This window comes from Diceros bicornis, chromosome 17 (genome assembly GCF_020826845.1).
Source record: "Diceros bicornis minor isolate mBicDic1 chromosome 17, mDicBic1.mat.cur, whole genome shotgun sequence".
In the NCBI taxonomy this organism is placed as follows: Eukaryota; Metazoa; Chordata; class Mammalia; order Perissodactyla; family Rhinocerotidae; genus Diceros; species Diceros bicornis.
In genome coordinates this window covers 40,692,302-40,704,694 of record NC_080756.1, presented here as the reverse complement: position 1 = coordinate 40,704,694, position 12,393 = coordinate 40,692,302, and the positions used below count along the sequence as shown (strand labels likewise).

General features: G+C 41.5%; 1 protein-coding gene across 1 annotated transcript; it reads left to right on the top strand.

Annotated features, from left to right (window-relative positions):
* The first annotated feature begins 3,863 nt into the window (after positions 1–3,863).
* SPX (spexin hormone) lies at positions 3,864–12,084 on the top strand. The gene is given in 5 exon segments (XM_058558669.1): positions 3,864–3,950; positions 4,381–4,438; positions 4,982–5,044; positions 6,381–6,464; positions 11,787–12,084. Coding segments are annotated over 5 exon segments (351 nt in total). The 3' UTR covers positions 11,846–12,084.
* The last annotated feature ends 309 nt before the right edge of the window (positions 12,085–12,393 follow it).

Below are 12,393 nucleotides of genomic sequence, written 5' to 3'. Positions count from 1 at the left end.
AAAATGGCAGCGTTGACGTAAAATATCTGCTTGTGAATTCATTAGCTAAACTGTTATAAACAAACCACATTCATTTATTTTTCCTTAAAATTGTAAATTCAAAACATGGTTTTACTGGCAATTCATTTTCCTGTCCCTCTTTCTAAAACCTTTCTGTGTTTTTGGTATGGAGAATGGAAAAAGGCATTTTACTTGTTTGTTAGGTAACCTAGTAATTGGATTTCACTTATGAGTTCATTTAAAACATAAACACATGCATAATTTTATTTCCTTTATTGCTCTCTTTTGGAAGTTGCTGCAATCCCTTGAAATTAACCCCTAAAATCTAATATTTAAAGGAATATTCAAATGTTGTCCAGTTTTGGTGTTTGTTACACTTTTAGTCCTTAGTTTTTATCTTTCTCCCCTCCTAAGACAGTGGAAAACACTACATTAATGGTTCTGGCTCCTTCTTGCTTTACTTATTCTTTAAAAGGAGTAAATATTCCTCAAGTTTCTGCCCATAAACTACTTTCTATATTCTATTCTCATTTGCTAACCAGACCAGTTTTCTTGTCTGCACGTGACTGTCAAGCCTAAATATCAAGTACCCAAAACTCAGTCTCTCTTATACAAGTATTTGCAGGTAGACAGCATCAGCCCCTCAAACTTCAATCCCAAACCAGACTTACCTGTTCTCTCTCCATACTCCCTGGTATTTCTATTGCTAGCCATTCTCCCAGTGACGCAGACTCTAAGGTTTAGTTTTTGTCACTTACACCCTCTAAAGCTTAACTACTCAAAATGTTCAGGGATCAGTAGAGTAGCATCTCCTGGGAGCTTCTTAGAAATGCAGAATCTCAGGCCCCACCCCAGCTGTGATGAACCAGAATCTGCATTTTAACAAGATTCCCAGGTGATCCACATGCACATTAATACCTGAGGAGTACTGCTCTAACTTTTAGAAGAAAGAGACCATCTCTCTTACCCATGGAACCTTAGCATATGGTGGCTACTCAGGTTCTTGTTCGATATCTGCCTATGCATATAACTGTTTCAACCGAATATTGACATATTTTGGATCCTATCCCTCTTGCCTTCTATGAATTCTCTTTTGCAGTTTTCTTCTCTTCTGCCTCATCAGTTTCTCCTGCTCTACTGATCATCCCCACCAGCACACATGTCCTGCAAATGGTTTCCTAGTCGTCATCAAGGGAAACCAACAAACCTGACCGATTTAAGCAAAAGAAGACTTTATTAAAAGCACACTGCTGGTGGTGTCCCCATCCCCTCTAGCACTGAATGCTGGAAGCTGCCACTAGTATTGTGGCCAGTATGGCCCCCACAGACTCAAGCTTACCACCACCATGGCCGCACCGGAAAGCGTTTCACCAGATCCTCACTGATTTCCATCCTGGTTCCAGATTCCCCCTCCGAGTGGGTCCATCTGATGGGTGAAGCCTGAGTCGTGCGCCCACACCCTACCTGATAGGGAGTCTGGGAAAGTAAGTATCTGGAGCTTTCAGCTTGTACAAAAGAAGGAAAACTCTGCCTCCCACCAAGACTCATAATTCCATAATTCATAATTCAGGGAATTTTAGGAATTCCTTAAAAATAAAAGGGTTCAGATGTTACTGGAAGGCCAAAAAGAATAACACACTTTCACAACACTCAAGTATCTTATTGTTTAAAAAAATTCATTTTTCCTTTCACCTTTTAGTGAAATTTCTGAAAAAGATTGTCCACACTTGTCTTTATTTCCTTATATCCTATTCACCCTTAGTCCACTTTGATCTTGCTTTTGTCCTCCAAAACCATCATATTCTCAAATTCAGTTCACAGTTCTTTGCACTCATCTAGCTTGAGCTTCAACATTATTGAATATTCTCCTGGCTTCCATGGCCTCATGGTCTCCTGGAATGTCTCCTTTCTTTCACCTCAACTTCCTTTGCTGGCTCTGCCTCTCCTCCTGCTCTGTATGTTTGTTCTCATAGCTCTGTCCCTGCCTCTCTACTTTAATTCCATTCACTTCCTAAGGATTCTCTTTCAATCCCAATCTTTTTCCTGCCTTAAAATTCTTAAATCTGATAATTTCTGCCTTTAGAAAAATATCTGTAGGCTGGTGACCCTTTTGCTGAACTCAATAGAGTTTTGCATCTACAGCTGCCTACTTTGCACTTCTACTTGGATGTCTAATATACATTTTAATTTTAATATGTCCAAAAGACAACTCTTAATATCCCTCTCCTAATTGGCTCCTTATGAAGTTTCTCCAATTTCAGTAAATGGCTTCATCATTCACTCAGTGTTTAAGCCAAAAATCTAAGAATCATCTTTGATTTATTTTTCTCACACTCTCATATCCCATTTATCCACAAGTCCTATATTTTATACCTCCAACATGCATTCCAAATTCATGTACAGCTCTCCATTCCCAGCAAGTACCACCCTAGTCTAAGCCATCATCATCTTTTGCTTATAACCATGTTCCCACATGAACTGTCCCATTTCTTCCCTTCCAACCTCAACTCACAGCATTCTCTCTTGTCATCCACGCAACTTTGGGCCCATGGGTCTCCTTCCTATTCCTCAAAAAAGCCAAGCTCTTTGCCATCCCCAAGATTTTGCTTTTCTTCCTGCTACCTGGAATGCCTGGAATACTAATTCCCACTCTGGCTTATCCCACGTCTGACTCCACCTTATCAGACCACTTTCGAATTTCACCTTCCCTAAAGTATCCCACTACTTACTTTCTCACATCATCTTGCTTACATTGACTTTATAAAGCATTTAAAACATTCTGTAATTACCTCATTTACCAGTTTAGAGTGTTTCTGCCCTGACTAGAAGATAAGTTTGATAAAGCAGAGACCAAGTCTTTATAATACATGGCTGTGTCCCTTTAACTAAAAGGAGGAATGTCTGATACATAGCAGGCATTCAATAAATATTTGTTAAATAATTGAATGAATAATTAAGTAAATGACTAATGTCAAATTCCACTGAGATTGCCTAACCTTTTCATCTCCACCCAAATGATTCATCTTTAGTCATCAGGGATAACTTGATAGCTAGTTACCCAAGACAAGTTTTCTTTATTTATTTACTTTTGATTCTGCCTGGGGTTATTAATCATTTTTAATAATAATAATAATAAAGTGCTTTGGGAAGCTAGTGGGAAAAGCAAAGGCAATGATGCTGATATATTCAGAATATCTCCTAGCTGATGTGGTCAGTATCTAAACAAATGATGTCCACCCATCAATCATTCCTCTACTTCCTGCAGTTGAATCTCTCTGGAGGAGTCATCAGATCCTCTCAGTCTTGAAGATTGACAAGAAGTCCCTGTGGACTCCCTAACTCTACCGAAGAAGATCAGGTGGGGTCCTTGACACTAAGGTTTTAAAAGCTCCACTTTCAGAACAAGATAAGAAAAGTCACAGGTAAAGTTATAGTTGTTGCAGGTTCTGGAAAGGAGCAGAACATGAAGGTAAGTCAAGGTTTTATTCTAGACTTTTTAGTTATTTTATAGCTTTTTACCTACTTTATGTTTAATAAGTGTTTTAGAGGCTAAAGGATATTTAAACAATATGCCTTTGAAATATCAAAATCATTTGATTTTACTAAAAATAAATTTACTTATTCACCTAATTCCCCCTTTGGGTTAAATAATGAAAATAATATATTTCTAAATAATTTTTTTTTAAAAAAGAACTCTGTGTGGATTAAATAGATGGTAAACTGGGGAACTCCCTTGTCTCCCAAATACTGAACATTAAAACAGAAAAGAGCAAAAAGTAAGGAGTTTGTAATTGTCCAGGCGTCAAGGAAGGAAGTAGAATATCCTATAGGCACAGAAATGACTTTCTTTGATTGATCTTTTCATGTAGGGGTTCAGAAGTCTGGTGGCAACAACCTTGGCTCTTTTCCTGGTGTTTTCTTTTATGGGAAACTCCAGCAGTGCACCACAGGTAACCATGTGCAAATGGAGATCTGTCCTTTCCTTCCTTCCTTCCTTCCTTCCTTCCTTCCTTCCTTCCTTCCTTCCTTCCTTCTTTCCTTCCTTCCTTCCTTCTTTCCTTCCTTCTTTCCTTCTTTCCTTCCTTCCTTCCTCCTTTCCTTCCTTCCTGCTTTCCTCCATCCTCCCTCCTCCCCCTCCCCCTCTTCCTCCTCCTCTTCTTTTTCTTCTTTTCTTTCCTTCCTTTTTTTCTTTCTCCCTCCCTTTCTCTCTGTCTCTTTCCTCCCTCCCTCCCTCCTTCCTTTCTTTCTCTGTCTCTCTTTCTCTCTCCCTCTCTTTCTCATTCTCTCTCTCTCCCCCTCTCCCTCCTTTTCTTTTTTTTCTAATAGGGGACTGGGCTGCACTTTCGTCTTAACTGCTTTTCTCTTCTCCCTGGGTTGCAGAGACTCTTTGAGAAAAGGAACTGGACTCCTCAAGCTATGCTCTACCTGAAGGGTGCACGTATGTTCCAAATACTTTGCTCTTCCTACAGCAGTAAAGGAAGACCCTTAGGGGTGCATGAATCCATGGGACGGAGAACTGTGGGGAGGGAATAATATCGAGTTTGTTCCCTTACATAATCGAGGTCATGCTGGTCTCAGTTACCGAAGGAAAAGGGACGGGGTGAGGGGGAGGGTGGCGGTGGAAGGGGAGGATTCTGATTATTAGAAACCCTCCATCCTAAACTAGAGGGTTGCTGGCTCTTGCCACCCAGGAAGACTCTGGGGTTGCCTGGGCGACATCGCACTGGCTGGAGAGCCAGACCGCGGCTCCGAAGCCCGCTACGGGCGCGGGCGGCCGGGGCGCGGACCTCTCCTCCTGGTCCCCTCCTCCGCGCCAGGCTCGGCCCGGGTGGCGCGCAGAGCGCCCGAAACCCGGCAGCCGGGCGCGCACCCAGACCGCCGTCGCCCCCCTCCCGGTGTGGGGACTCGCGGTGCGGAGCGGCTGGTTTACCCCGATCGCCCCGGCCGGCCGGGCGCTGAGCCCTGTGTGTCGCCTTTGCAGAGGGGCGCCGCTTCATCTCCGACCAGAGCCGGAGGAAGGACATCTCCGACCGGCCGCTGTCGGGTGAGTGACCGCGGGAGCGAGGGGGGCGGCCGGTGACTCAGAGCAGGCCCGAGCGGGCCGGGTGTGCTCCGCCCAGAGCGGATCGGAAGCCTCTCCCGCCAGAAAAGCTTCCCCGGGGCTGCCCTGGGAGAGCTGCCCGGGCCGAGCCCAGCTTGACAGATCCGGGGCAGGGGGCTCGCGACGCCCCGCCCGAAGGGTGGCCGGGGCGGCGCAGGCTGGGGCTGCGGTTCCCGCAGCGTAACTCGGTCACAACTGCTCAGACCGCCCTCTGGCCGCCAGGGTGTGCAGAGGTCCCCAGGGAGTTATCCAGGGACCGGCCAGGCCTGGGGTTCAGCTCCAAGGGGTAAGGAGGGGTAGCGAGAACTGTGCAACTGCTCCCAGAAATGTACCTTCCCGTTTATGACAAGACCTTTACACAGTTTCCTCTTAAACACTATTGTTGTCGTTGTTATTAAAATAGTAATTTACCTAAAAACTTCAAACACTTGTCTCTATCATATTACTAGAAAGAGCTATCAAAAGGTTCAAAATCAGAAATAGTTAATAAGTGGGGGCTGTTAAGAATGGGGCCAGGGACTGTTATTTTTCATGATAAACCTTTCCATGTTATTGCATTAAAAAAAAACAATATAATTAATTTTGATAAATATTAAAGACCAAAATGCTAAAAATAAAAAAATATGCTCATTTTGGAAAATACCAAACACTGTGTTGAGCACAGAGTAGTTGCTTAACAAATTTTTGTTTACCTTCAAGTTTGCAGGGTAATTAAGCTTATTTACTTTATGAAAGGGAAGGTTTGTTTTCCCACATCAGTTGCTCCAAAATTAAAAACCATGGTTTGTGTTGAATCAGGAAAGTTTGCCTTCTGTCAACTTAGATTTGAAATCATTTTGAATATTTTGCAGATACTCCTTCAGTCAAATAATTGCCTTACATGTGGGAAGAGTGGGGAAGGAACAAGTGCCGAAGTAGTCCAGGCACCATGCAGGATCACATTTAAACCTTTCTGCCCAGACATCCCATATTTAGCTCTAAAGAGTGAAATTTCTCGAGTGCTTTTAACCTTAATCCTCACTTTCATGAAATTCTCTGTAGTATATAGTTTAAATTCTCTTCCATGCCGTGTAGTACACAACATAACCAATTGTAAGTAGTGTCCAAGGGAAGTATGAAAATATTTCAACTTATAAAAATCAGTCTTCTGTATTGGCCCTTTGCTGGGGGATCAAAGATCTATTTCGTAGAGGTTTTTCTAGTATTATAGCATACTGGAATAGAATTTATCTATACGAATATTTAAATGCTAATAGACTCTACATTTTTGTTTCTCCAGAAAGACGAAGCCCAAACCCTCAACTACTAACTCTTCCAGAGGCAGAAGCTCTGTTACTGGCTTCCTTGCAGAAACCACAAGAAGGTACAAGTATAGTCACCTCGTTCAACTGCAGGACAGAGAAGCTTTGATTACTTTTGGGATTCTGTGTTGAGTACAACAAAGTTGTCTTTATTTATTCAGCTTTTAAAAAATAATTAACAGTTGCCACCCCTCCCCCCAGAAATTCACAGAAATGTTTATTATATAAAGACCAGTATATTTCTCACTAAAGTGAGTCCCAAGAACATGAAAACATTTCCTTGCTGAGACTGGGGAGTTTCATATGAGTTCCACAATCTATACTCTATTGTAACCTTTATTTCTCTTAGAACTCTAGAACAGAAAAAGCTCAAAGTCCAACTTCGTTATTTTATAGTTGAAAACACTGAGGCCAGAAGAGGTTCAAATAATTGCAAATCCAATTGCTCACTATTAAAAGTTGAACTCAGTGAAATTACTGAAAATCAACCATTTTTTCCTTACAAACAGAGCAGTTTCATGTGGGTCACCATAACCAATAAGGGCCAGTTCTGATTCTAAGCCTGTGTAATTTTCGCTACACTGTACAGCTTCTTCTATACCAGGATTAGGTGCAATCTTCAAATAGAGACACTCTGTCCATGTAGCATTAAAACTACTAGATGAATTATGGCATTTTGGTAATGAATTAGCCAGGGTTTTGGAGTATAATGGGCCTGGGTTCAAATCCCGGCTTTGCTGCTTTACTAGCTAGGTGACCCTAAGCCTTAGTATCATCATTGGTAAAATGGAATAACGATATTCATGGGCAGGGTTGCTATGAGAGCCAAATGAAACAAGGTACGTGACGTGATACATAACAAGATTTCAGTCAACAACTGACCGCATATACGATGGTGGTCCCATAAGATTAGTACCATATAGCCTAGGTGTCTAGTAGGCTATACCATCTAGGCTTGTGTAAGTACTGTGAAAGAGGAAGAAATTTTCCTCTGCCCTTCTAGGTTCTTCTGGCTGATCTAAGAATTAAATTGACATGAAACAGATTAACAGGAGAACAACAAAAGTTTTATAACATGTATACATGGCAGAAACCCAGGAAAACTGAGTAACTCACCAAAATGGCCAAAGCCCTCACCATAAATACCATCCTCAGCTAAAGACGAAAGAAGATGCTGGGAGTAGGGAGAGTCAGGGACTTCAAAGAGAAGGGAGGCAATTCACAAGTAGGTGAAAAGAAGCAAATGTTTGGAAAACAAGTGTTTGTTTGACCACACAGAAACAGAAGAACACAGAGGGGAGCCCAACAAACAGGTTTTTCTAGGTTCTTCCCTGTCTACCACCTAGTTCATGTGATGCTGACATGATAGCTCGCTTCATAAGATAGGATTTTTTTTATCCGAATTCTTTTAGGTAATTAAGGGGGAGGTAAAAAGAAAAACTTTGAATCTTTGTTTCTTAAAAATAATCAGCCTAAAATAATCCTCATGGTAAAGAGACACATTTTGGTGTGACAAATTGTGTTCCCGTCACTACTCTCTATGATGTTTGCACAACAACAAAATTGCCTAATGACACATTTCTCAGAATGTGTCCCCATCCTTAAGTGACACATGACTGTACATTATTTTTATTACTATTTACAGTAGAGGTCATCAAACCATAATAAATAGATCTAGAATTTTTCCTTTCAAAAATTGTAGTGATGCCATATTTATGACAGTTTAAATTTTAAAATGTATAAAAATATATAGTGAGTGATCTGGTGGTGATCTATAGTGAGCTTCTGGCCTGGTGCTCTCACACTAGTGCCAATGGAGAAAGCATATGTGCTCTGTGCCTAGTATTGGACAGGCCATGTGGGGGAGGAGAAGAGCTCTGGCTTCAAGTTATGACTTTGCCGTGAAAAAATACCAATGAGAAGCAAAGGGGAGAGAGTGGGATAAAGAGATCTTTTGAACTCAGAGCAGGGCCAGGGCCGACTTGGGTGAGTAGAAGGGATTATAATACTTAATTCAGCAAATACGCATTTCTGCCTGCTAGGTGCCAGGCACTGTGGCAGGCAGAGAAGGAAGCAGACTAAGCAAAAGCAAGAATGAGAATGGCCTTTGCAGTGAAGAGATAGGGCGAGCGGTCAATGGAATAGCAGAATATAAGAGTCGTGCTTATGACAGAGCTATGACGACGACTACCACTATTACTGCTGCCTCTAGCTAACACAATTGAGGGTTTACTGTAATGCAGTGGGCCAGGGACTGTTCTAAGCACTGGATGTGGATTAAGGCATTTTATCCTCACAGTAACCCTGGGAGGTAGACACCCTTATTATCCACACTTAACAGAAGAGGAAACAGAGGCACAGAAAGGTTAAGTAAGTTGCCCACTATCACATAGCAGGTACATACTGGAAGTGGCATGTAGAACAGAAGGTGACTTGTGCTTTGTCTGAGAATCAATAAGATGTCCTCTGGGTTTTCAGCAGAGAGATGACATTGTGAAGGAAGATGAGTCTGGTTATGGGATATAGCGTAGCAATAAGAGCAGTAACAATAGCTACAATATGGGAACATCTACAATGTGTTAGATATTAAATCTAATCATTAATAAATTATTGCTATTGCGAATTAATTACTGCTAATAGCTCAGAAAACTGAACCTTCCAGGTATATTTACTTTCCTAGGGTCACACCGTTAGTAAGAAGTGATACTGGGATTCTAACTCAGGTCTGCATGACTCGATAGCTCTTTCAGTTAAGCCATGCCACCTCTCAAGTGGATTGTGCGGAAGAGGAAAGGCTAGAGACGGGAATCAGTCACAAACTGAGGAAGTAATGCAGGAGTGAAGTGATGAGGTCCAGTCAGTCAGTGGGAACGGATGGAGAGGCTCTACTCTGAGGGATCCTGGAAGGAAGATAACATGGGATAAATATTCACTAAAGGTATAAAAGAATCCAGAGTCAAGCACATCTTTAAAGTGTCGTGTATGAGAGTTTAAAATGGTGATGCTGATAAGGAATGAAAATTTCTGTGGCTGTAATTAAGGTTCAGTTTGAGGTGACAGACATTCCAGTGAATAAATGTGTACAGGTCAGCGGTTCTCTACTATCTGTCTGTGGACTGGCTCCATCAGAGTTAACTGGAGGGCTTGCTGAAATAAAGATTTCTTGGCCTTAGGCCCAGAGATGCTAATTCTGTACTACTTGAGTGAGGCCTCAGAATCTGTACCCTCAAGCAGTTCTGCGAAATTATTCCAACGATCAGTCAGGCTTGGGAACAACTGGAAATTCAGAGCCAGTTAATAATAAAGGTTGAAACCATGAAAATGGAAATTCCTCCTAGGCCTCAGATGTAGTGGGAGAAGGACAGATAATAAAAGATTTGCCTTGGAGAATACCCAGAGATTAAGGGAAAAGGGGAAAATTGAATCAGTGAAAGGACATTAAAAGAAGCAGGCAGAGGGGCGGGCCTGGTGGTGTAGTGGTTAAGTTCGTGCACTCCACTTCAGCAGCCTGGAGTTCGCAGGTTCAGATCCCGGGCATGGACATACGTGCCACTTATCAAGCCATGCTGTGGCAGGCGTCCCACATGTAAAGTAGAGGAAGATGGGCGTAGATGTTAGCCCAGGGCCAATCTTCCTCAGCAAAAAGACGAGGATTGGCAAGAGATGTTAGCTCAAGGCTAATCTTCCTCACCAAAAAAAAAAAAAGAAAAAGAAGAAGCAGGCAGAAATGTAAGAGGAGAACCAGGATAGCAGAGTATCCAGAAGTCGAGGATGGAAAGTTTCAAGAAAGGAGTGATTGGAAGCATCAAATGTAGCAGAATACTTAGTAGGAATACAGAAATCAAGGGGAAAGGAAGATAGTGGTGGCTAGGAAAGGTCATTGAACAGTGGTTCACAAGACATCCTCTCAGCCCTTGCCCAATGACATGATATGCTGCTGCCTCGCCCCTCCTGACACCTTGAGAGGCAATTTGGGACAAGAAAGTAAATTGCAGAGTTAAGAGAAAGCAGGTACTAGCTGGCATGGCTCTCAGAACCCTCGCAATGAAAAGGTGAGAAACAGTTACATAATAGATAGAAGATTCTGCATCCAAGGTGATCTTTTCTAAATTCAAAGTTTGGCACACTTACAGATTTTTGAAGTCAGTAGGAGGAGAGCGCCACTGGTGGAGATGGGTTCAGAGTGAAGTTTTAGATTTGGTTGCTGGGAAGATGTACAGAGCCAGAAAGGAAAGTGAGCTAGAATGGAAAAGAGAGGGCTAATTTTCAAGAGGAGGAGAGGGATCTTCATTAGAAACTTTAGAGAAGGATGTGATTCTAGATCCCTATTTCAAGTCTTTTTTGAAAAATAAATAAATTTTTTTAGTTATTGAAGTTTCCTAAGTGGTTTGGCTCTGGTGATGAAATGAGGAAACAAAATTTTATTAGTCTAAATTAATGGAAACGTTTTAGATTTCCATATGATATATTAATCACTAGTCACCTTTAATATTTTTATTCTAAAGTCTCTAGGTACTAGAAGGCTCTTATTTTATGTAGTGGATTTTTTTTTAGTATATACAGGGATGCCTTTCTTGTTGAGTTTTTTTCTTTCCCCTTCCCTTTAAAGAGCAACCCATTGTCCGCAATATTTCAAAATGTGTTAGCAATTCAGGTTAAAAACCAGACGTTCAAATGATGTTGCAACTAACTGAGGGAATGTGTTTTTTAATCCGGAGATGATCTTACAGAAAATTAAAAGGAGAGGCATTTTGCCTGTGGCAACTCCCTCTCCCCATCCCATTGTAAGTTTTAGCTTTTCTATCTACTTTTAGAGTCCCAGAAACTGCTATCGTCTGATTCAGTTATCCCTGCCCCAGATGTGATTCCTCATGCTCTAAAGTTTTACAGTCCCATACAGCTAACAAGCGTCCCTTCTTTTTGTCTCATTTCCTCCCCAGACTTTTGGCTCAGCTAATAAGAGAATATTTGCAAAAGGGTTCCTACTTCATCTTTCCCAAGTAGGATTCATTTTAGCAGGAAGTAGAGACAGTACCTTAATGGAAACCAGTGGTTCTAATGGTGGGTATTTAGACATGAGGAACACTTAGAGCAAGACACGTGGCCTTTTCAGATTTCTACCAAACATGCCACATTTTTGTTTCATTCATTATGGAGATTCAGATTTCTCTGAATGTGAATTCTCTGATGTATCCCAAGCTGACGGAAAAAATTTTAAAACCAAATCAATCAAAACCCGATTTTTTGGATTTTCAGTAGCAGAGTGCACAAGTTAACATAACTTAAGGGACTAAATGTTTATTTCCTGAGCTTCTCTTCAAATTTCTTTTCTCCTTTCGAAACACAGACTGTGTGTTTATTTTGTGTGTTTTTTTTTCTTACAGCTGGAGAAGAAAATTTTGATCAAACCAGATTCCTAGAAGACAGTCTGCTAAACTGGTGAAAATATGCCCAATTGCATTTGATTACAGTTCTATTGGTGAATAAAACCCATGAACCCTTTTTACTTTATTTGTATTCTTAGGAACATGCACAACTAGATTCTTCCAAATGCAAAAGAAACGTAGAGTTCTTAGCTGAGAACTTCATTGCCTTCTTTCATTGCTTTGGGTCCTGTTTAGATCACCTTGTGTCTTACTCTCGAATTTTTTAGAGCATTTATGATTATAAGGCTGAAGACTCTTTAGAGTGTTGTTTTTGTTACAATAGATACCCATCTTGATCTAATAATTCTTAGCTGTTGGTTTTTTCATTCTGTTTCCCACTTTCATTGTCTTGTCACTCAGCAGCGAATCTCCCTCTCCTTTTTGCCCTTTTCCATCTCTAAGGAGGGTGAGGGGGAAGCATGGCGGGATGGGGAGAGTAGAGTGTGACTCTCTTAGCTGTTCATCCAGGAAAGGTAAGTTGTTGAGAAGGGAAGCGGCAGCAGATGACTGGCGAGAAGGCCTGTGATAGAACACTTCAGTGTGGTTGTTGAGAGGAGACTGGAGG